The sequence below is a fragment of the Filicampus tigris genome, chromosome 1, assembly GCF_054856515.1.
Source record: "Filicampus tigris isolate MCC_2025a chromosome 1, RoL_Ftig_1.0, whole genome shotgun sequence".
Taxonomy (NCBI): domain Eukaryota; kingdom Metazoa; phylum Chordata; class Actinopteri; order Syngnathiformes; family Syngnathidae; genus Filicampus; species Filicampus tigris.
Window position 1 is genome coordinate 27,459,176 of NC_141217.1, and position 21,767 is coordinate 27,480,942.

Genomic DNA, 21,767 nt, shown 5'->3' on the forward strand with positions numbered 1-21,767 from the left:
CACAAATGCTCTTTCCTCGCTTCTTTCTGAATACCTAATGTTGCCGTTGCCTCAGCTGCATTCCCGTCTCTGCGTTCGTTCATTATTTATGGCGCATAGGCACGAATGGGGACCAAAAATACACACTCAGCCCACTGCTCACCATGTTTCAAATCTGCTGACCACCGCTGCCACTACTGACCCCTGACCTGTAAAACAGCAGAGGGCTAACCCCCGTGCCTCTCTCCATGGCAGGTCAGCGGGGGTCATGCGGGTGTCGGGGCCCCTGGTTGCCGTGCAGAGCGGCTGAAGCAGGCATGGACACGAAGTCTCAGGCAGGATCGGTAGGCCTTGTTGACTTGCCCAGCCACCTCATCCTTTGCCACGACCTTCACCACTGGCTACGCACCAAGTACGTCTTCTGTTGGGTTTTTGTCTCATAAGATCAGTCAAGGAGTACGTAGCAACCAAGTAATAAGTCAGATAGTACCGCTTTTACATATTTCACACAATGTTTATATTCCAGATTATTTGAATTCTTATTAACTAGCAGGTGCGAAATATATTTAATTATTTGCGGAAACACCTTGGCTCATAATCAGCTGATGTCGTGAAATGAGCAACCTTCTATCCAATCATTTGTATCTTGTGTCTTGAGCCTGTGCGAAGGAATGCAAACACATCGCTGCAATTGCACCGGGTGCCTCAGCCGCAGTTGCGTTTCTGTATTAGTGGAGCCATAATTCTCTTCAAGCACATAAAAAGCAATTTTTCTTTTCAGCATCGCATACAAGATAACAGATTTGCCTCCAATCTAATTCTTGAATGTTTCCTTCATGAAAAACGAAGGATGATGTAATGAGCCATAAAACAAAGGAGGCACACTGCATTTATCCGCGCTGTAGGAAGCAAGGCATCAACATTAAAATGCATCACAGTCTGAAACCCCAAAAAGTCTGACACTCCCGTCCCAAGGCAAAAATGTGTCTGGTGGAATGAATGATGCTGAGAGGGACAGAATACTGATTTACTGGCTCTTCAAAATATCTGTCCAGTAATGCAAATCTTTGAACAGGGCAACTCGGGGGATTTCACCCATCAAAATGTCAGTAAAAGACACTAAATATTCAAAGGAATGTGCAACACTCTGGAGTATTAAGATGTTTTCTCTTAGAATGTAAAAATAATGTAAAGCAGCAGCAAGCGATGCTTTTGTCAAACAACTGACAGGTCATTGAAATTCAGCAACCAACTCTGCAGTTGCCAGCTGTGTTTTTGTGCGCCCCTCGACCCAGCACAACATTTGCTGTGCAGAGGAACAGTGGGCTACAAGCCAATTACTTTGACGTGGATTAACTCACTGTCACTTTTTAGCACTTTTAGCAAAAACAGTCAGTTACATGCGTGGTCGCACCACCATCAGATAAGAAAATAGCTGTGACCACTCCTCACCTGATAGGTTGAGCTTCGACAAAGTCCCACCTAAAAGCACCACCACACCTACTGCTGAACACTTTTGAAGAATTATGTAATTGCGCTTTTTTCCGCCCTCAATATTGCGATTGCGATTTAATGTGATGATTTTTCCAAAGTCCTCTTCCATGTAGTTTTTTGTTTTTTTTAACAAACCACAAGCAACAAATTAATCTGTATCACTAGGGCTGGGCGATATGACTGAAAACTATATCAGGCTATAAATATTTCATATTGGTCAATAAATATCTATTTTTTTCTTTTTTTTAATCAACATTTGAAAATAAGGACACGGAGAAAAAAGTGAATTTAGCTATTTTATTTTAACATATAATACTTGATATTAAGAGTTGAAGAACACAACTATGAAAAAGTCAAACTTGTCAATATAAAGATTGAATAAACACCTTTTTAACCAATGTGCTTAGTAGGGCTGGGCAATAGATATTGCGAAAAATGTTTCACAAAAAGTATTTTATATCAGTCAATATTGTTTTTTACCTATTTAGTAAAACAACTGTTTTTGTGTACATTATAATAAATTGTAATGTGCTCGGTTGCTCCTCCACCAGTGCATCGTAAATGCTTACTTGCGTTCGATGCTACCCAAAGTTACATTAGCCTTCATTCAATGTTCATACACTCTAAGCGTAGCGAACCACTACTCTCATACAGTGCATGCATTACAATTGACCGACCATTTCCGGACTTTTTTTTTTTTTTAGTAGACTCATTTATTGACATAGTCCATTCATATGTGACTTGCCTGATTTTGACTTGGGTGCAATGCCGAGGGTCGGACTTGGCATAACACTTGCGCTAGCATGTCAAACACGGCGAACTCCTTTACTGCTCCTCCACGTCTCCATCCAGAGGTGTTTACGTAATCAGGTTAGTATACATAAAACAGAGAGCTGGACATTCGTTTTTATGAATGAGGACGTAAGCATACCCAGGTTGCGGACAGAGGACGTGCCCAGCGCTGACAATACAACATCATCTTATTGCAAAAGTACTAGTCCTGGTCTTCTGGTCATTTATTTGAACGGAGTTAAGTTTCAGTCCTTGTAAGTATGCCGTGCGCACTTCTTCGTCATATGTTTAGCTGCTTATTTGTTGGCTTGGCTGTTTCATCTTTGTTGATTTAACAGATTCTTCTTCATGTTTGGAGACGGCTGCGCGCTGCCCACACACAATGCCGCGGTCGGGGTTTGGTTTTTGATTTTTTATTTTTTTTCCTCCCCTCAAACATTTTATCGAAGGCATTTTCTATTGATATCGATCACGTTTGTCGCGATACATATTGATATTTAATTATTGCCTAGCCCTATGTACTTCAATACACAATGTCAGATGTATTATACAAACATGTTTTGGTCTTATAGATTAGGTTTATGCTAAAGTAAAGACAAATGAACCATGAATTATCATGAAGGACATTTTATTTATCCACTTCACTTACAGTTGTTAACTTACAAACCACTTTGACGTGCTATATCTAAGCGTTGACTACAACAACTTCGCAAAATTCTACCAATGAAGTGTGGCATAAACATACAGTAAGTCAGAGTGCTCTATATTTATGCACATGGCAAGTCTAGTGCAAAGTGTGGCCTTACCGTGCGTACAGGTGGAGGTATTTTTTTTTTTTTTTTTGTATTTTCGCAGATGTGCACAGTTAGAAATGGGCCTTTTTGACGTTGTAGATGTGAGCGCCACAAGTTACCGTCGCATACAATGGAGGCAGCTTCTGTCATTCCCAGCGCATAATCCCAATTCTAGTCAAGCCACATGTCTAAACTCTGAAATTCTTTTGGAATTATGTTCTGCTACAGGGGCTGAGAGAGCAATTATTTTGGAGGTGTTGAATTTCTGGGGAAACTTCAGGTTTTAGAGGGTTGATTCCAAAGTTTTCCTTAGGTTTTAGAGAGATCCAGATCTCCAGGTGTTTTAGGCCTTAATGGGTTAAAGACGTTTTTTTCGTCAATAATCAAAAACCGATGTGTGCCCCTAGAGGTACTTGGGGTTAGTGCAGGTATTAAACTTGAGTTGTCTTGAATTACGGTAATTAAATAATTATTTGCCAGACTTAGGCTACAATCCAAACAGCAGCTCTGGGAGGAAAGAAATACAAACAGAAGCTATCCTCAAACTCACAAGTTTAATAGATGCAAGACTTGCAAAGAGGCCCCATGTGAGGAATGGGCAGTTGGCGGCCAACTGCCCAAAATATTGAGGAAAATAAAATCTTTAGTTTTAAGTTGGAATAAAATCAATCACCACTAGAGTGCAGATAAAAAATTAGTTTTTTGTGAAAAAACGTGGAAAGTGAATTCATGCACCTAATGTTTTTCCTTATTTTCGTATTTTGCACGTATGCACGTAATTTGTTCATATTTAAAATATCAGTCTTGTCATACATCTGGTTAGAAAGTGCATGGTCCATTTCTTTATTTTTTTAAAGAAATGCTGTTTTGTTTAAAAAGATGAAAAGCTCGAACAGTTGATGACTTTTATTTTATAATTATGCTGAGTTCCATTTGCATAGACTATAATAATCAGAGAAATACATATCAGTCATTTGCATAATAACGCAGTGTAGAGCCCAGAAAGTTGATGGCTTTATCACTTCACCGTTTCATGAAACAACGATACGTTATCATGTAGCTTTAGAAGTGCAACGATTAATCGACAACTAATTGATTATCAAATTAAACAATAATTGTATCTGATCATTGAATATAATCTTATTTTAACTTTTAAATTGTCCAAATTCTTCAGAATTTCTGCTTCTCAACAGTAATCTGAATCTCTAATTTCTGCAGTTCTCCTTGAAAGCAGACTGATTGTCTTTGTGTAAAATAAGACATTTGCGATCATCTGTTTTTGATTTGGAAAATAATGCTCAACATTTTTTGCCTGTTTTCTGGCATTTTACAGACCAAAGCAGTAACTGAATCATAATTAATTTGTTTGTGCATTTTCTGCACTGTCAATTTGAATTAATGTGCAGTTCTTGAAAAAAGGGATGGAAACCAAAACATGTTTTTTAAAATCCAATTCATCGCTTAATGGGCAAAATAATCGATAAATCGATTATCAGAATAATCATTAGTTGCAGACCTGCTGTCCTTGTTATGCAATAAACCTACCTAGAAATCATAAAATAAATAACTAAAACATATGCATTGATAGAAAATAAAGCCTACTGAAAATGCAGCGTTTCCGATTTGAAAATTGCATTCTACTCCGTAATTTCCATGTCGATTTGAATTTGATGAAGTGTTCAGCCCGAGCACCTTCCTAACAATGTTTATGTTTTGTTTTGATTTTGTGGATTATTATTGTTAAGAATTAATAAATCAATTACAAATGCTTTGCTTTTTCCAAAGGAAGAAAGGGGCTGTCCCTTATGGTTTCCATCTTTTCTTCATTCATTTCTTTCAGGTGCTCTCTCTTTGTCAACATTGCCAGTCAGACTTTGCCATGAGAATGTCTGATAAAGTAGACTTTGAAACAACCAGGGTTTCCGGGGCTGCCGATGCCGAGGCGTTTCCAAAAGATAATGGCGCCCAGTCTGAAGTCCCTGATGAGGGCGGCAAAGAAATCTCTGGCAGCATCACTGCAACGGAAGCCAAGGTAAATGAGGCCATTAAGAGTCGTAGTCGCTTTCCACTAACAGCGCTTCTTCTACATTGTCTTAGTAACGAAGCATGATAGGAGGTATCCTCAAGCCACGTCTGAAAAGCTAAATCAGTAAGTTTTGGATGGGTCAGCAGCCCTAACAAACTGAGTGGGCTGAGTGAATATCTTAGGTAACATTTTTTCACGTTTCTCTGCACGTGACTGCATGAAAATTCTGTAACAGTCAGCGTCAAACACCCACTGCCTAAGAGAGATATACTGGCACCTGCGGCATTCGGGTGGTTCTCCCAAGTGGGTGTTTCAGGTCACAAAATACAGTATATTCTGAAAAATGCCATTAGTCCTGACTGCAATAATAGCACCGGGCTTGGCTCTAGCGTTGTGCTTACCACAGTGAATATCTAAAGCAACTAAGGAAGTACTGGAGGTTGGAATTGGTGTGGCAATCTTGCTACCTCCCCAGTATGATTCAGAGGCCTACGATTTAAATCAATTAAAAATGATCAATGCGGTTTGAATTTGAATTGAATTCTTTTCTTCCACTATGACTACTGAAAACTCTTTGAAACACCATTCGTAATGATCTATATTTCAGTGATGTAAATAAACTGCATATAGTTTTGCTTTTTAAAAAAAATGGAAGGATGGTATGAAATGGAATGTTTCTTGTCGTTACAAATTGAAATAGGTTCTTATTCTTTTCGCGCATCAATAACAAAACGATCTATTCTGTCTCATACATCCGCTGTGTGCATGTTGCAGAAAGCTGAGATTCCTGCTCGGTGGTGTGACATTGCATCGTAAATGAGAAACTCTTCTCAACTACTTTATCTACAGTAGTTAAATAAAGAAAAGTATTAGTATTATATCACAGAGGTGGTCGTGTTCCTTTGAGCAAACATGAGCTAACTGTTTGAGCGAGTTTGGATTTTGCATGGTATGATTTATTTGACTGACTTGAATACACTATTATGTCTTATATCCGTTGTGCTCATGAGAAGAGCTCCAAAAAGGAGCTGTGTACAAATCTGGCTTTGTGCCCAGACACAAGTTAGTGACCTACGTCACATGGCACTTTGAGTTTTTATTCTCCACATTTTAAGCATTAGTCACTCAGAAGGCTTTTGTTGCTGCAGTGCAGTGGTTCCCAACCTTTTTTTTTGTCTTGTCTACCCCTGGATCTTTTCGTCATACCACGAGTAACCCCTCACTCGTACATGTTGACGATTCTCCAAAAGAGGAACGTAACACAACTGATTATTAAATGAAAATCATTTTATTTCATCTCTTAAATGTGAACATGTCATTCCCAGGCATTGTCTTCTTTTTAACTCAAATTAAACATTAAAATAAGTGTTGCCTTTAAAATATGTTTAAAACAAAAAATTGAAATCAAAATCAATGATAAACCTACCTTTGTTCTCTATTACTCTTCTATAACTGTTTCCACAAAAAAACTGGAGCTCCTTTGAATGAGTCCACTTTAACTAGGCGTTTCAAAACTTAAGGATAATATGCACTCGCGGTCCCACTGTAGCAGTTTTGATCTCTTACTCGAGCTGATATGCGGATGTTTTGATTTTGGCACGGCTCTGTCACACGTTATTGTCTTCCCAGGGAAACGAGTTGGAGCACACAAATACCATTTTATTGATTTGCTTATGAAACGACTGACTGTATTGACTTGGAATCAATTATTAAAGGTTTCCATGTACCCCCTTGCAACGCGCTTGCGTACGTACCCCCGGTAAGCCGACAGCGTTTATTAAATCGGTCTCCTTTTCAGCACAAAATCATCGTCCATTAGGTTGACATGTTGTCGCAACATCAACAACAACTAACCTGTTATCAGACCATTTTCCTCTCACAAATGCATTTTCTCCATTTGACTCTGCGTTTCAAGTGCAGACCGCCTCCTAATTTAGATCAGTACCAAATTGTTCCCCTTCATAGACACGCGCCTCCTGTACAGGTCTCAATGTGATCATTTAAATGCATTCATTATTCACGGTCTTGACCATGCGATCTTGGTAATCGGCAAAGAAAAAAAAAATAATTCCTAAAAAGTACATGATGGATGATAGAATGACATTGTGCCTTTGTCCTTTGTGGTCCCGACTTCCTGAAATTTTCTCTGACCTTCAGTATTCCAGCCAACTTTCATTATATACTCATCCTGAAATGAAAATCAAATGTAAATTAATTAATTATTCAAATTTTTAGTTCTAAATGAAAAAAAAAAATTCTCTGAAAGGGCAGGTGAAATTCTTGAACTGTTAATTGTGGGAGTGGTGGAGACAAAATGGGATGGGACAAAAGCAAGGTGCATGATCGAAGTGTGTGTGTGGGTGTGCGTGCGCGTGTGTGCGGGGGTGTGTGCGTGCGTGTGAGAGCGAGAGCGCACTGAGGCAGAGAAGGGAGCGCAGTGTGACTTTGCCACCATCTGCCTCCAGCTCTGCAGCTCCATCCTCTGCTGGTGGCCGCCCTACTTTTGCTGACTTCAGCCCTTTCCCTCTTCCCCATTTCCATTCCTTTATCTCCTGCTGGCATTGTTCATTCCCCACCGGCCCCACGCCGCTCAATTAGTTGGTGTAGCGCTGCACTCGCAGTCCCAGCCCTCTCCCACCTTACCCACCAGCCCTCCCTTTCTATATTACCTGATATAGAAAGGGGGTGCTGTAGGTCACATGCAGCGTCCCATTTCAATTTTTATGCAACTTTAGGCCCTCGAGCTCAATGAGAGAGAGAGAGAGAGAGAGAGAGGGGGGAGGGTGGTTAGTGGTTGTCCCCGTGATACTTAGAGGACAGATGAGAAGGACAGATTCATGTTAGGATTAGCAGGCACAGTGCAGGGTTCTGCTACAATTTAAATGGGATCGGCATAGTGCCGTGCAATAGTGCTTTAAACGCAGAGGCACTGAACCTTAGTTCGACTATTGGCCTTTCCCTGCGTCCTCCCGGTCCGGCATTTGATTGACATGATGGCAAAATGGAGCTAAAAGCCAAGTGTAGCACTGACCCAAGTTGCTTATGGCCTAATGCAGGGGTCGCCAACTCTTTCATCGTGGTGTTGCGGCTCTGTGCGGCAGCGACTCCGCAGTTGTTTTGAGTAACAGTATTGGCTTTACTTTACTTTAATCATATTTGAAACATGGAGCATAAAGTGGACTTTTATGGTGATAGTAGTAATTCAGCCACGGCTCAATCGGCTCATTTTTTACGCGCGTTTATGACGTGGCGTCAACTTTAGAGACGTCTCCATGAAATGAGATCAAAAAAGCCTCGCCTCATCATTTCCCCCAAATACTGTATTTCTACCTCTGACCAAATCGCGCCACTGTCGAAATGCCCTGACACGCTACACCACATTTACTTCCATAAACACAACGTCGTGAGTGACGACGACCGTCTGTTCTTCTGCGCGTGCGGGTCACTTTAGGGGCACAATTACGTTCACACAAGAAAAGAGACGGAGGTCGCATTTATAATGTAATATGAAAGCTTACACAAAAAAAATGTTTTTTCTTAAAAAGACGGCAACTTACAGTCCTGCGTAAAAGATAAAAATGACTTCCCAGCCCTTATTTGCAGACGCTGTGTACAGAGGTTCAGGAGCTGAAGTCCCATTAACCAGGTCAAATAAATATTCAGGCAATTATTTTGCAAATATTTGTTTTCATTGTTCAGTGAAATAGTGCTCTTTTTTCCACTATATTTTTAAATTCAGGCATTTTTGTTTGCTAGAAGGATAATTTAAATTCAGCTTTTTAATTCATTTGAAAGATACCTTCAATTCGGCGCTTTTTTTGTAAGAGTTCAAAATGTACTCATTTAAAAAATAAAATAAAATTTTCATAAGCAACACACTATTACAGTAGTCTTCATTTTACACGTCAAAAAGTGTATGCGGCTCTTAGTGTTTTCTTTTCCGAGGAAACCAGGTCGAAATGGCCCTTTGAGTCTAAAAGGTTGCCAACCACTGGCCTAATGTCTGTTTTTTGTTTTCTGTATTGTCTGTCTTTGAGGCAGGTGCCCTTCACTGCTACTGCAAATTGTTTTGTCACATAAGACTCAACAAACACATTATGAAAGACATTTGCATTGGAGAAGATGATTTGCACAACCATCACAGGATGTTGCATGGGTGTATTTATTAATTTCAAGTGACTCGCCTGAATGAAGTGAAGGAACATTAGGCAACAAGGGGCATTGTCATAAAGCGAGCTTGACAAGGTTGTTGTCAGACAATGACACATTTAGATACTCTGCAAAAATGATTACAGGTTCCAAATAAATTGTGAATGTTCAACTTCAAATTGTTTTATCTTTTTTACAACTTGAGATTAGTGCTCTTAAGTTTTGGATATGCAAGGTTATGTCTTCCTTCTCTGCGGATTTTTTGTAGTCACACAATCGCAAAATGTTGTCCAGTCATGTTTAATTTAAAATCTGTCCTTTTTAAAGGCAAGTGTACTCTTTACCCCCAAAGTTCAGTAGTTTTTTATTTTTTTATTTTAACTTCCTGTGTACTTTCCTCCACATACGTCCCTCCACCCAAACACCTCCTTTCACGTGCAGCCTGTGAAGTACTTGAAGGTATGGATCACCTGACTCGCATGTTTTCAAATGAAGCATGTGAATTGCTTGCTTGGAATAGGTTAGAAGCTGCACCTGTGTTTACTGTCAGGAAAATTGTCAAATCTCATCTGTGCAGGTGACTTAGATGCAATTTGAGGCCTCAATATGATCTGATCTGTACACAGTGGAGGCTGTGGTGCTTGGTTGGCTGCATTGCTGTTACGCCCTTCCAGTGACAGTTAACGGAAGCATCATCTGTGTGATGATGGCTTCAGTTTTGATCAAATTACAGTACCTTGTAAATTTGGCAGCATAAACTTCAGTCAGTTAAACACCCGACCGCTTTAAAAACAAAACAAAAACCTCAGTCACCACTGAAAAAGACAAACTTTGCTTGCAACCTGTCTTTGTCGTGATAGCTTGTGGGTGGCAATGGCTGCGATTTTTTTATTATTTTTTTTATTTTTTTTTGTCTGTATGGTTTTAACTGTCTGCTCCTGCAACCAACCCCCCCCCCCCCCCCCCTCGACAGCCTAAGACCAGGCTAAAGCTTGTTCGGAGCCTGGCAATATGTGAGGAGTCCTTCCCTTGCCCAATTCTTGAGCCTTCAGCTGCACCTCAGGTAAATACTCCCTGAGCGTATCTGTTCCCTCTTTGAATCATTTGTCATTCCATCAGCTGGACACACGTGTGCTCACGCACGTGACCCGATACTTTGCGCCCCAAGTCACACATCCAGTAGCTCTGGTGGAAGTGCTGACCTGGGATGAGTTCTTCATTTCAGCTCATTAAAACTGAGATGGAAGACCTCCAGCGAACTATTAGCAGCCTTCCTCTGACAGCTGTGATGGAAAACCTGACCAGTACAGCCTGGTGAAAGCATCACATCATCAAAACACAAACAGCGAGCTCGACGTTAATTTGTTAATTCAACTATTTTACTGCATCCAGGCAAAGGCTTCCCCGCCCACACCTCCAGATCAAACTTAAACTCCATTAAATGCCACTCTGCACTGCTAATGATATATTTATGCGCACACAAGCGTGCACGCACACAAATGCGCGCACAGGTGTGTTCGTCCTACGATTTAGCCAGTCAGCACCGTGCCCCATAACCAGAGGGCAATGTTATTCCCACTGCGCTCTCTCATTGCCTGCGCTCCCACGACGTCTTGTATTACTGCCATCAATCATGTTGAGGAAATTGCAATTTCCGCACATCACCTACCGAGTGCTATGTAGCGCCCTAATTGAATACTCCTGATATTTCCCCCGCTGCAGTTATTGGTGGAGGTGCCTCTGAGCAGGGCTGTTTTTGGCAAACTACCCTAGAGGGCAGTGCTAGTACAATAGGGAATGAAGCAAAACATTAGTTAGGTGTCAGATTGTAATTTTGTAAAAAGTAGCCAGTTAAAATCACATCTTGCTTTTGAATTGTGGTTCGACAGATTTCATTTAAAAAAAAAAAAAAAAACCCAAGGAACAGAACTGGACAAAAATGATGGTACCCTTAGAAAATAATTGGAAGTTGTGTCCTCCAATTAGTACCACAGGTGTCGTCACTTGTAATCAGTCAACTAATCAATCATCAGTCAACAATTTAAAGGGTGACGAGTGACGACTAGTTACTGTGCTGCTTGACATGATGTGTAACACACTAAACATAGACCAGAGGAAGTGAAGGAGAGAGTTGTCTCAGGAAATTGGAAACAAAATTACAGAGAAGCACCACTACACTACGGTAGAAGCTGTCCAAGTGGCCTGATGTTGCTGTAACTATAGTTGTGCATATGCTTCAGAAATGTAAGAGCCATTGGACTATCGCCAACCTCCCTTGAGGAGGAAAATTGATGACAAATTGAAGAGAGAGTTAATGTGATTGGTCAAAACAGAGTCCAGAACATCCTGCAAAGAAATTAAAGGTGAACTCCAAGGTCCAGATACATCAGTGTCAGATCGCACCAAAGTGGACGTCATGGGGGACAACCAACAAGAATACCATTGTTGAAAATAAATCAGAAAAAAAGTGAGATGAGAATTTGCCAAACTGCATGTCGACAACCCACAAAGCCTCTATGTCCATAAATGCAAAAATGAAGCATACCAAGAAAAGAACACTGTCCCTACTGTGAAACATGGCACAAGCTCTGCTATGTTCTGGGGCTATTTGTCTGCTTCTTGCACAGGGTGTCTTGAATCTGTGCAGGGCAAAATGAAATCTCAAGACGATCAAGGTATTCATGAGCGCTGTGTACTGCCCAGTTGCAGAAAGCTTTTTCTCAGTCATAGGCCAGGCTCTTGCAACATGAATAATGATCCAAAACACACAGCTAAAAACACAACCAAAATGGCAAAGAGCAAAACCTGAAGCTATTCTGAAGTGGCCTTCTCAGAGCCCTGAACTAAATCCTGTTGAACATCTGTGGAAGGAACGGAAAGATGCCATCTGAAGAAAGCACCCTTCGAACCAACTGCTCATGATGAGTGGGCCAAAATACCTGCTTAGAGGTTCAGAAGTCTCACTATTTTTAATGCATGTATAAAAGTTCCACTACCGTAACCCAACAACAAAGGGTTTGAACCAAACAACAAAATAATCACATACTTGTTTTTTTTTCCAGTTGCAAATGGGTCTTTTCATAAAAATGACCATTCAAGTATGGCACAAAATTGCTGAACATGAAACCAACAAAAAGTACAAGAACTCATTTTGTACATTTTCTCACAAAAAGTAAACTCACTCAAAATCATTATTATCATTATTATTATTTTCTTTGTCCTGCATACCAATCAAAATCAGCAAAAAACTATTATGCTCACTCATGTTATAGTATAGGGCAGTATAAGATCGTATATGTATAAGGCAGTATGCACAGCTCAGCCAAGTCTGCCATTTAGTGGTGAATGATGATATTGCAACTTAAGACTACAGTTGGCCCCTGCATAGTCGCAGTTGGGAACCCGAGGATATGTATGTTCACGTATTTTTCCCCTTTTTTTTTTCCTCCAATATTTGTTCATGTTAGATTTTTTTTTTTTTTTTTTTACGGGATTGTTTTTCCCATTTACCTACATTCTTCGTGGGCTACTGATCTGTGATGCATCCCACTGGTTGCCCGTCTCTGAATTAGGCTATGATATTATTGTGGGTTAGCAGAAATATGTCAAAACTGCTCAACTAGTTTCCACTGATTGTGGAGAGTTGAACCAAGGACAAACCTTGCTTGTTGCAAATCCAAAACCGGAGTCTTGATGACAAAATTCCGTCACATGCAAAATGAGGTCACCTACAATAATGAAGGTACTGTACTGTACTGTACTGTACTGTAGTTGATTTTGAGCCAAATTAGAATTGGTGCATTTCCGAGCTCCACTCTGTTATTCTTGTAATGCCAGTACATATTAGTAATTAAACTTCAAGCACTGTAACATGATTTACACCCTTGTAGCAATTTTTTTTTTTTTTTTGCCATCCGGGCATTGTGAAACTGTAGCACATGATGATTAAATTGACCATTGTCACTGCGAGACATCACTGTCACTACCTGACTGTCAAACTGTAAGTGTTAACAAAAGGCTGTATAGATCCTTGGGCTGTCCAAATCTGAAAAACATCTGCCCTTACATTGTATGCCTGGCTGTCAATTCAAATCAGAGCCTTTGAATGCATGCTGTCCTTTTTGTTTTAGACTGACAGCATGTTCATTACACATTCAGAAGGCCATCATTTTCCTGCTGTTTTCCCTTTTTTCTTGAAGTAAATGGGTGTCAGAAAACAAATGAGGTAATTCACGACAGCTGCACATCAACCAGGCGGGTTCCATGTGATGCAGAGGGTGGCATTAAGCAGCAACCGCCACTGCTTCTTGACAGAATTTTTTGTTGTTGTATTATTGTTACTTTGACAGGGATGCACAGGAACATGCTGTCGCTCAAGCGGCACTCAAACACTTGTCCTCACTCTCTCACATATGTCTGTAGCAGCTCTCCTTATCTCATTACATTTTACAAATATTTATGCCACTTTAAATTGAAACGTTCACGGCAACATTGCACCCCGTTATCATCAGTTTCAGGGATCAATTTCTTCACCTTTTCTATGATTTTTTTTTGGGCTGCGCCCGCACCCCCAGTCACCCTCCTCTCACTCATATTTTAAAACCAAATCTCACATAAATTGGCGGTGCACTGGTTTGCCTCTCTGTACATTTTGAATTGCCTGAAAAGCAAATCAGATTCTGCTCTTACTCCTTCTGTTGCACTACGCATCTGTGGCAAAGAAGAGTACTGCTTGCGTTAACCAAGGCTGCCTTTTATTCATTTTCACAAAGGAAGCAAAAAAAAAAAAAAAAAAGCCCCACCGCAGGCTTGCAGTCAGATTGCAGCAGTTGGCGTTAGAACTTTTACTGCTAGAGAGGAATTACTGCTAACTCTTCCCGCTCTTGAATTTTAAGTAATGAAATGTGCTGTGTTGTTTAATTTGGGGATGGAATTCATGTATTATTCAGATGGTTTAATAAAAACAAGCTAATCTAGATGATTAATTGCTATCATCATTGAAATTCATGGATGCAGGCGCATCATTACCATCAAGGAGATAGGTTTGGGTGATAAACTATAAGGTTTTTTGCATTCAACATTGGCCTGTTTTGTGCATGACACTCTTGAATTACCCTTGCACTTTTGTTAAGATCAAAGGAAAATTGAAAGCTTAATTTACCTTCCAAAATTATTATTTTACCTGTTTGATATTGACCCTCCTCTCATAATGTCAACAACGACCTCTATCAGGTGTGTGTGTTCTGCTTGAAGATTCAATGACTAAATCAACACCACGTTAATAAAGAATGACAAAGAGTTCATTTGTTGTTTTTGCCCACTTAAGGATGAATTCCACCTTGGGATGTTAGAAAAGGATGATGGAGCCACACAAAAGCAGGCTCAGAAAGAAGGCATGTGTGACCAGGGGAACAAAGCTGGCAAAACGCAGAGAAAAATGCTGTGCAGAGGTGAGAAAATGCAAAACAGCCTCCAATGGGGGCTTTGCTTGCTGTAGATTTCTGCCGACGATTTCCCAACTAACACCCTTCCCATTTTCTTGTTTTGAGTGTGTGTGTGCGGCCAGGCCAAAGTGTCTTCCCGTTTGTCCAAAAGTGCTTCTCCATTTTCAATTATATCTTGTGATGGGCAGATAATTAGTGTGATTCAGTTAATTGCGGTGGGCTGAAAAGTGTAAAGCAATTATATAGATTCCCACAAGGCTGTAGTTGCCACCCTCTTGTGGAGGAAGACCACTGATGAGGCAAGGCCCCAATTATAGGTCCCAGACGCTTTCTCGGTCACCGCAACCCCATTGTTTGCCGAGTGAGAATGTTTTCTCTTCTGAAGCCACGCCGACATAGCCGCACAATTGAAATTCAGTTGAAAGAAAATGATATGGAAAACAATATTGATTGCCCTGTTTTGTTTTGCTTTTAATTCAGTATCTTAGGCTTTCACAGACAAGTTCTCGCAAGACTTGTGACCTGATTTTTCTTTCGTTAGATTCCAGTCAAGACTACACTGATTCAACTGGCATAGATCTTCATCAGTTTTTAGTGAACACGCTAAAGAGCAACCCCAGGTGAGTACGCACTTGAGTACAGTCTGGTGGTCATGAGTCACCTTTGTAGCAGGCAAACATTTCCGAGATTTCTTCCAGCGGTCAAAGTCTCGAAAAGACTTTGTATTATTTTCTTAGGGACAGAATTATGCTTTTGTATTATTTTCTTAGGGACCGAATTATGCTGCTGAAGCTGGAGCAAGACATCTTGGATTTCATCAGCAATAATGAGTAAGTTCTGTTTCTGGTGTCATTAAACGTTATCCCTATTGAGTGTTCAGCGCTAATGTGAGAACAGGGTTAGTTCAATATTTTCACTTTCTGATCCATGTTGTGCTGGCTTTCTACATCAGGAGGAGCAGCTTGTTTTTCAGTCTACTCTTGAGGATTTCTAGAAATGTTGTTTTGCGGCATTTTGGAAGGAGCTCAGCTGTGCTCTTGACTGTACATCCCTGATCGGATACCCGCTTTTTCTCCAGTCCTGTCAGACATGAGCCCATGCCTACTCATGACCCGCCCTCCTCTGTCTCCTTTTAGAAGTCAAAAGAGAACGTTCCCGCCTATGACGTCCTACCATAGGATGTTGTTGCACCGTGTGGCTGCCTACTTCGGCATGGACCACAACGTGGACCTCACTGGAAAGTCAGTTGTCATCAACAAAACTACCAACACAAGAATGTGAGCGTCTTTTCGCAGATTGTCACACGTCACAAACGTGTGGGGCTTTTTCGCCCTCGTGTTGATTAACATATGTTGCTGTCAGCATCTGCCTGAAATGAAGTTCGCCTCCTTAACTGTTAAAAATTCCCTACTGACAGCCCCGATCAGAAATTCTCCGAGCACATCAAGGATGACAGGGCAGACGATTTCCAGAAACGCTACATTCTTAAACGAGACAACTCCAGCTTTGATCGCGACGACAGCACGGTAGGTGTCCCCACCCTGCTGCCACCACCAAGCTGTCACTTTTATTTCTGACATGGCGGTGCGAGTGGGACAATCTGCCATCCCTGGTATGCATAGCTGCTAAAAAAGCCGTGTGTGGGGTGTGCATACGTGCCGTGCCGCGTGTGTGTGTGTGTGTGTGTGTGTGTGGGTGTGCGTACGTGCGTGTGCTGTGTCCTTGCCAGATTCGGATGCGTTTGAAAGCAGACAAGAAAAGCAAATCGATGGAGGAGAGGGAGGAGGAGTACCAGCGAGCCAGAGAAAGAATATTTGCACATGATGTGAGCTCTCCTTGTGTGGGCGGGATGGGGAGGGGGCCATGCGGCAGATATCTTAACACAAATCTACACACACATCTATTCTTGTGCAAATTCAGCTCATTTTTACCAGCAATTACAGTGCTGGAATAAGTATTTATAGAAGTGAATTGTCCCATAATGGAGTTGATCTGATATTTTGGAAAGACGTGCAACCAATGACACCACGTGTAAATGACATCGCTACATTTATTATGACATTAACAAGCCAATTAATACTAATGAGTGCATTTTTACTCACAGGGCGATCACTTCATACTGGATCAAAGGTAAATTGCAAAATGTCTACAGTATATTATCATGACCAATGTCTATGCTGAGTCTCAGCAGAATCATTTTCACAGTCAGCGCATCCTTTAATATTTAAATGCAACTTATCTATGTGGTGCATGGTGTCCATTTCTATTTTGGAGTATGCTTAATTGCGCTTTTTGTGTCAGAGCTGCCATTGATGTCCTTTTGTCAGCGTTGTGCTCCTAATACCTCCCACACCATCCCTCACTCACAGTGCTCAGGATGAAGACGCATGCACACGTACCCAGCACAGGCGGCAGATTTTCAGGTGAGACAAAAAAAAAAAAATCCTACGGTCACCTTGATAAGGTGGAAGAGTGTTGGTCTAAGGATTTGTTATCTCTGGTTGCCATGTCATTTAGCCCTCCGTAGAATAAATCAAGTCTTTCATTAATCTTAGTTATGAGGAAGAATTACTGGAATCCAGGAGATTCAAGGTTACTTAGACTAACTTTGGATTCATTAAAATCTACATGCAAACATTGTTCTTTCCAAGCTGAGGAGATTTGAAAGCCGACATGAGCAAATGTGAGCACAGGATTCTTGACGCTGATTGAAAGAATGACTTGAACCCTGACCAGGTCACGGGCTGGGCCCTCAGACGCCAGCTGGCAGAGCAGCTCGGAGACAGAGACGCTGCCACGAAACGGCGAGCCGCGACCCTGGAGCAGCACTGACAGCTCGGACAGCTCCAACCGCCTCGTCCCGCGGCCTGCCATCACCAAGGCCAGCAGCTTCGGCGGCATCTCCCCCGGCCTGGCGCGCCGGGACAGCACCGCCAGCAGTAAGAGCACCGGGAGGCTTTCCAAAACAGGCAAGAGTGAAGATCATGCACGAGCCATTGTTCTTCTTACGATAACCAAATATAACAATATAGATATATAGTATAATATAGATATAATATAATATAGTAAAAATAAGATGATGATGAGTCTATCAATATTGCTTCACTGGTGAGCGAGAGAAAACTCAATCTCACTAAACAAGAGACTCTTTCAGGTAAATGGGAAATAATTATTAACGGCATCTTGTACTTCGAGGAAACTTCTGAATCAGTCTGAGGATTCCTAGCCCTGAATGCGACAGTTGCCCTGCCTTTCTCAGTCTATGGACCTCCCATATTGCTGGACAACTGTCAAAGCCAGAAAGTGTATGAATGTCAAGGATTAAAGGGCCGCCTCCCTTTGCCTGGGAGTGTTGCTCCCTAAGCCTGCAAAAGCAGTTGTTGCACAATTTATAACCACTGGGAAGCTCCCAAACTGCTGATGTTCTCTTAATCGATGTGATGGGAAACCACCTATTTATCTTGCCACTGTTACAATTTCCAGCATTACATGGTGTTTAGTTTTTTTTTTTTCCTTACAGAGTAGAAAGTTGTTTATGAGGAAGTGTTTTGTCCTAAGGAGTTAAAGTCAAGCAGACATCTCATTTGCACTGCCTCTTTTCTGCCCTCCAACAACCGTCCCGTGCAACAATATGCATGCAATCTCCACCTAAAAATAGGTACGCTACTCATGAAAGATGAAGGTGAAATTCTACAAAGCGTAATTTATGAACCTTTTCCTTAAAACTATTTCCTACCTCGTGAATAATATCCTTCCCTGCCTTGAAGAATCATAAATGATGTACAGTATGTAATCTTCACATACAGTAGTTCAAAGGACATTAGCACTCAACTTCTACATTTTTAAAAAAGTGCGGCTAATTCAAAGGATTTGATGCACAACTTCATTTTTGTTAGAATACACCCATTATTTTGTGTGATCAAAAGTATTGCAACATGGGTTAGTGTGTTTTGTAGCCCAAGTGCGTCCTACTACAACGATTATTCAAACAATAAACACCGCTGTGTGTCGATTTCAGATTTGTTTTTTCCTGTGAAGACGACATTTATACTAGTTGGTGATATATATTCAATTCAATTTATTCCAGACTCAAGGTCCAACAAATAATGCTATTTTCTAGGGCTGTCACTATTGACTGTTAGGAATTGCTTATTCAATAATAAGCTAAAAATCTATTTAGGCTTAATGTTTATGGTCATTGGTCTTGCACTTGTATAGTGCGTTTCCACCTATTAAGGCACGCAGCGCTTCACACTGACATCACATCTACCTACTTATGGCGCAGCATCAGGAGCAACTGGGGGTTCAGTATCTCGCTCAAGGACACTTCGACATGGTCGCAACAGCCAGGGATCGAACCCACAACCTATGGGTTGGGAAACGACCACTCTACCACTGAGCCATGCCTCCCCCACTTATTGCAAAACACTTTTTTTCCAATTTCTGTTTATTAAGTGATTATTTATACATTTACTGCATTATTATTTGTGTGGGATTGTTAAACAAAACCAAATAAACACCAAATCAACAATAATCACACGTGAGGGAGTCTTCACCAAACTTTTTGAAACTGAGATAGTACTTCATGCTAGCCTACCAGTTTGATTTATAGAAATACTTCTGAGACGGCTACAGGTACAACTACACGTCAAAGGGCAATTCATACGACTCAGGGGGCGGCCATTTTGACATCGCAGTTGCTCAGGGCTCAGGTAACGACCAATCATAGTGCAGCTTCAGAAAACAGATGAGCCGATTGGATGTCACCGACGACGACGGACAGACGTGAGCCGACCTGAAATAATGACGGACTGCTGACTGACAGACTGACGTGCCCACCACTGGTTGTTTTCCCAGTTGGAAGATGCAAAATGATGTAAAAAAAATCGGCAATGCAAGCAAATGCCTGTTCTACCTCCCAGAATACCAATGGCCGCTCTGAAGCTGCCTCTCTTCTATTTTGCTCAGCATTTTGTAATTACACTGGGGCAAATCAACCACAGATGGTGCAGAGCTACCAATTCTTTTTTTCAACACTTCCCTCACGAGGCCATGTAACTGCAGCTATGTTATTAGGCTGTGAATTAGCTCCGCTGCTTAATTATCACCGTCTACACTTTTCAACCCCCATCGATCGTTAATTCTCATGTCATGCTGCTGCTTGGAGGATAAAGAAGATGGAATGGTTATCTTTTAAGATTGTGTTTCACCCTTTGTTTGCTCGTTCTAGGTTCAGAATCATGCAGTAGCATTGGTTCTTCATCCAGTTCGCTCTCCCGTCCCCGCTGCCCTTTTACTGTGTCAGTCTCTTTACGGCCCAAAATCCCGGGCACACCTATAATGCACCCAGCTACAGACATCAAAGGCTCAGCACTCCCTGACATGATCAAGAGTGTCCCGTCACAGCCAACGCCTTCTGCTGATGCAACAAATTATTATGTGATGTCGTTGGAGGCCTCGGGGATACCACCTGGCAGCATTTTGGTGAATCCGCACACAGGTACCTATACAGTACATTTTAATGTAGGTTGTGGTTAAAATTTGAAGTTTGCATTATGATGCTGTTAGATTTTATTTACTTTACATTCTATTTAACTTTTTGCTTTGGTCAATTTTCAGTTTGAAAGGGCAGGATTATATAGCTCAGCATGTTCTGCACACATTTGTTTTTAGGGCCACAGCTAACGATTATTTTAAAATTATGAATCAGTCGATTTGTTTTTCGATTAATCGTTAAATCGGCTTGAAAACAAAAATGCAGTCTCTATTCTTTCTGCCGAAACGTTTCAATTCACAAACGGGTTGCTACATGAACATTCAGAGCTCTTAAAGTAATTAATACATTATAAATAATACAACAAAAAAAAACATTAAACAGAAAGTGTTGATGTCTAAATGTTTATCTACCGTATATTTGGGCTCCAGACTTACTTTTTTACAGTAGCCCATAATTTGAAATTATGGGCGCGTAAGTGGAAAACTGAAGGGTGTACATTGTGATCGACTTACAAAGTAAATGTTCACATTTCCGCTCATTTTCATGATATTATTAATAAATGGGCTGCAACGTGGAGTCGATCTTAGTCAACAACAAAGAATATTCAAGAATAAAAAATTAACACATTTTGCGTCAGTAGGTAAAAAATATAAACTGTCTCAACTTTTAGTGTCAAAATGTTTGTCTGGTGTGTGTGGGTGGGTGTATGTATGTATGTGTGTGTATGTAGCATACAGTAGACTGTATGTATGTAGCATATACAGATACTAAAAAATATGTACAATTCCCCTAAAAATTACTCTAAGTTATTTATCCATGTCTGAACGCAATCGGTCCTGCCTCACTCATACAATAGCTTTAATAGAGAAGAAACTGTGCTCAGTAGAGCACAGCGGTGTACCACGTCATTTGTGTGAAGTCTACCTATGTTTAAATGTAATAGTATTGAGCAGGCTCAATACCAGACTTATAGTATAGTGAAAATCCTTTATTTTCATGCCCAGTTATGTACATTCCGAACACTAATCTTTTTTTTAATCAATCATTTTACGACATAGTGCATCACCCTCCCTGGGCGTGCTGAGTGCAGTTTGGCAGCGAGCTAACGGTTCCTCCAAAAAAAAAAGTACAACTTTCTTTAAGCTCTTTACTGACATTCCAGTTGAAGTTTTCTGTAAGACTAAACACACAACAGTAAGAATTACACACATTGTATTGTATATTATCCAGAGGTAGACTGATATGTTTTTTTAGCTCTTATACTGATACCAATTATTAGTAGTCAAGGAGGCCGATATTTGGAATCGATATTCATTTCCGGTAAAAAGGAAAATATTGCCATCAAAATCACAAAAAAATGACAACTCTAAACTTTGTTGAAACATCTTTAAGCATATGTTTATTGAACCATTTTTCACATTTGCATAATGACTTTTTTTTAAAGTTATTATTAGCATATTTTTGGGACAATATACATCTTTGTTATAAACTTTTAAAAAGAAGTTCAGGGAACTAGCTCCATGTAGTTTTCTACAGTAAATGGAGTTTTCCAAAATTTCAAAATGACAGAAAAGTTTGTCTTTGTTTTGATT

General features: G+C 40.6%; 1 protein-coding gene across 6 annotated transcripts in view; it reads left to right on the forward strand.

Annotated features, from left to right (window-relative positions):
* LOC147153420 (R3H domain-containing protein 1-like) overlaps positions 1–21,767 on the forward strand; it is a 42,126-nt gene that overhangs the window by 4,125 nt on the left and 16,234 nt on the right. For 4 of the 6 annotated variants that reach the window (XR_015086664.1, XM_086029584.1, XM_086029547.1 and 1 more), the window contains exons 2-15: positions 235–391; positions 4,900–5,091; positions 9,676–9,693; positions 10,208–10,297; positions 14,561–14,684; positions 15,220–15,298; positions 15,449–15,508; positions 15,815–15,955; positions 16,096–16,204; positions 16,408–16,503; positions 16,783–16,808; positions 17,048–17,101; positions 17,415–17,647; positions 19,909–20,178. Coding sequence is in view for 5 of the 6 variants with exons in the window: in XM_086029584.1 (XP_085885710.1) it covers positions 4,939–5,091; positions 9,676–9,693; positions 10,208–10,297; positions 14,561–14,684; positions 15,220–15,298; positions 15,449–15,508; positions 15,815–15,955; positions 16,096–16,204; positions 16,408–16,503; positions 16,783–16,808; positions 17,048–17,101; positions 17,415–17,647; positions 19,909–20,178 (1,453 nt within the window). In the remaining variant the exon portion in view is untranslated. The remainder of the gene's footprint in view (positions 1–234; positions 392–4,899; positions 5,092–9,675; positions 9,694–10,207; positions 10,298–14,560; positions 14,685–15,219; positions 15,299–15,448; positions 15,509–15,814; positions 15,956–16,095; positions 16,205–16,407; positions 16,504–16,782; positions 16,809–17,047; positions 17,102–17,414; positions 17,648–19,908; positions 20,179–21,767) is intronic. The other 2 variants (XM_086029566.1, XM_086029575.1) reach the window with 2 other exon arrangements.